Source organism: Corvus brachyrhynchos, unplaced genomic scaffold (assembly GCF_000691975.1).
Source record: "Corvus brachyrhynchos isolate BGI_N302 unplaced genomic scaffold, ASM69197v1 scaffold4319, whole genome shotgun sequence".
In the NCBI taxonomy this organism is placed as follows: domain Eukaryota; kingdom Metazoa; phylum Chordata; class Aves; order Passeriformes; family Corvidae; genus Corvus; species Corvus brachyrhynchos.
This window is the reverse complement of record NW_008239979.1, coordinates 12,895-16,206: the sequence shown is the minus strand read 5'-3', so window position 1 is coordinate 16,206 and position 3,312 is coordinate 12,895. Positions and strand designations below refer to the sequence as shown.

General features: G+C 62.6%; 1 protein-coding gene across 1 annotated transcript in view; it reads right to left on the bottom strand.

Moving 5' to 3' along the window:
- Window positions 1-3,309, bottom strand: part of LOC103621812 (rhodopsin kinase) — a gene marked incomplete at both ends in the record, with an annotated part of 5,363 nt that extends 2,054 nt beyond the window's left edge. The window contains 3 exons of the mRNA XM_008640669.1: window positions 979-1,136; window positions 2,195-2,322; window positions 3,154-3,309. Of these exons, the coding sequence (XP_008638891.1) occupies window positions 979-1,136; window positions 2,195-2,322; window positions 3,154-3,309 (442 nt within the window). The remainder of the gene's footprint in view (window positions 1-978; window positions 1,137-2,194; window positions 2,323-3,153) is intronic.
- Window positions 3,310-3,312: the final 3 nt, after the last annotated feature.

Here is a 3,312-nt window from a genome sequence, read left to right as displayed (position 1 = left end):
CCAGGGACCGCCAGTGAGCACCAGTGAGCACCAGGGAGCTCCAGTGAGCACCAGTGAGCACCAGTGAGCACCAGTGTGCACCAGTGAGCGCCAGTGAGTGCCAGTGAGCGCCAGGGACCGCCAGTGAGCACCAGTGAGCACCAGTGTGCACCAGTGAGCACCAGGGACCACCAGTGAGCGCCAGGGAGCACCAGTGTGCACCAGTGAGCGCCAGGGACCGCCAGTGAGCACCAGTGTGCACCAGTGAGCACCAGTGTGCACCGTGAGCACCAGTGAGCACCAGTGAGCACCAGTAGCACCTCCCCAGGAACCCATCCCAGTGCCCGGTGTCCCCAGTGTCCCCACTGTCCCCATGGGTCCATGATGCCCCAAATGTCCCCAATATCCCAAATATCCCAAATGTCCCCAAAAGTCTCCGGTGTCCCCAATGTCCCCCCCATCCCTGGTGTCCCCAGTATCCCCAGTGTCCCCCAATGTCCCCAGTGACATCCCCAGTGTCCCCAGTGTCCCCAATGTCCCCAATGTCTCCAGTGTCCCTGGTGTCCCCGGTGTCCCCAGTGTCCCCCAATGTCCCCAGTGACATCCCCAGTGTCCCCAGCCGATGTGACCCCAATGTCCCCAAAGTCCCCAATGTCCCCGATGTCCCCAATGTCCCCAATGTCCCCAGTGTCCCCAGTGTCCCCGGTGTCCCCAAGGACATTCTTGGGTTTGAGGTCATGGTAGATGATTCAGTGCTGGTGGAGGTGCTCCAGCCCCAGCAGGACCTGATGTTCCCAATGATGTCCCCAGTGATGTCCCCAGTGATGTCCCCAGTGTCCCACTCATTCCCCGCAGCCCCGCTCTCCCTGCTGTCCCCATGTCCCCCGATGTCCCCGATGTCCCCATGTCCCCCGATGTCCCTGCTGTCCCCATGTCCCCCGCTCTCCCCGATGTCCCCATTTCCCCCGATGTCCCCACTGTCCCCTCCCCCGCTGTCACCGGCATCGTCGAGCAGGACGTTCTCAGGTTTGAGGTCGCGGTAGACGATGCGGTGCTGGTGGAGGTGCTCCAGCCCCAGCAGGATCTGGGCCGTGTAGAAAACCGTGCGCGGCTCCGCGAAGCCCGGGTTCTCCTCGTCCACGTTGTAGATGTGGTACCTGGGGACATGGGGGACATCGGGGACATGGGGGACATGGGGGACACTGGGGACATTGGGGATATTGGGGACATGGGGGACATCGGGGACACCAGGGATACTGGGGACATCGGGGACATGGGGGACATGGGGGACACTGGGGGACGTGGGGGACATTGGGGATGTCAGGGACATCGGGGACATTGGGGACATGGGGACATGGGGACATGGGGACATGGGGGACATTGGGGACCTTGGGGACACTTGGGGACATGGGGGACATTGGGGACATCAGGGGCATCAGGGGACATCGGGGACATGGGGGACACTTGGGGACACTGCGGTACTTGGGGACACTCTGGGGACATGGTGGGGACATGCCAAGGACATGGGGACGTGAAATGGAGACCCCAGCACTGCCCTTGTCCCCATCACAAGGGACACACGCCAAGGCCACGCCGGACACAGTGCCGGGAGCAACGTGCCGAGGTCACAGCAGGGTCACAGCAGGGTCACACCGAGGCCATGCCAAGGTCACGCCAAGGTCACACCAGGGTCACAGCAGGGTCACACCGGGGTCACACCATGGTCACAGCAGGGTCACACCAAGGCCACATCAAGGTCACACCGAGGCCATGCCAAGGTCACACCAAGGCCACCCCAGGGTCACAGCAGGGTCACAGCAGGGTCACACCATGGTCACACCAAGGCCACATCATGATCACACCAGGGTCACACCAGGGTCACATTAAGGTCACACCAAGGCCACACCAAGGCCACCCCAGGGTCCCCGCAGGTTCACACCAGGATCACACCAAAGCCACACCAGGGTCACACCAGGGTCCTACCAAGGCCACACCAAGGTCACACCAAGGCCACACCAGGGTCACACCAGGATCACACCAGAGTCCGAACAGGATCACACCAGGATCACACCATGGTCACACCAAAGCCACACCAAGGTCACACCAGGGTCACACCAAGGCCAATCCAAAGCCATGTGAAGATCCCATCAGGGTCACCCCAAGACCACCCCGAGGCCACCCCGGTGTGACCCCGAGGCCACGCCACCCCACGTACCGCAGGTCGCCGCCGTTCATGATGGTCATGACGAGGCAGAGGTCGGTCTTGGTCTGGAAGGCGCAGGCCAGGGACACGATGAAGCGGCTGTGGACGCGCGCCAGGATCCGCTTCTCCACCAGCGCCGCCTGCGCAAGCCGGGGACACGTCAGGGACGTGCCAGGGACGCGTCAGGGACATGCCAGGGACACTTCAGGGACATGCCAGGGACATGGGCTGGCCACCACCACGGCCACGGCGACAGGGCGTGGGGAGGGGGACGAGGGAACAAGGCAAGGACATGCCAAAGACACTCAGGTGGCACACGCCAAGGGACAGATTTGGGGACGGAGGAGCAGATTTTGGGGACAGAGGAACTGATTTTGGGGACAGAGGAAGCACAAAGAGGCCACTGGGACACCTGGGGGGACAAAAGGATGGAGAAGGGGACACAGGGAGCACTGAGGAGACAGAGGGACATCCAAAGGGGACTGAGAATGTGAGTGGACATCGAGAACTGCCCAAGGGGCCTGAGGGATGGACACAAGAGCCAAGGGACATCTGGGGGGACAGAGGGACAGATCTGGGGACAGAGGGGTGGATTCGGGGACAAAGGAACCACTGAGGGGGCCAAGGGACGAATTTGGGGACAGAGAGGTGGACACAAGACCCAAAGGACATCTGGGGGAACAGAGGGACAGATTTGGGGACAGAGGGGTGGACACAAGACCCAAAGGACATCTGGGGGGACAGAGGGACAGATCTGGGGACAGAGGGGTGGATTCGGGGACAGAGGAACCACTGAGGGGGCCAAGGGACGATTTTGGGGACAGAGGGGTGGACACAAGACCCAAGGGACATCTGGGGGGACAGATTTGGGGACAGAGGGGACAATTTTGGGGACAGAGGAACTGCTGGAGGGACAGAGTGACCACCGAGGGGACCGAGGGACACCCACGGGGACCCCCGGCAGCCCCCACCTCGTATCCCTTGCGCTTCTTGAGGCGCTTCTTGTTGAGGCGCTTGTTGGCGTACATCTTGCCCGTGGCGCGGCGCTGGCAGGCGCAGCCCTCGCCGAAGCCGCCCTTGCCCAGCACGCGGAACTCCACGAAGGCGTCGGCGTTGACGGCCTGGCTCTC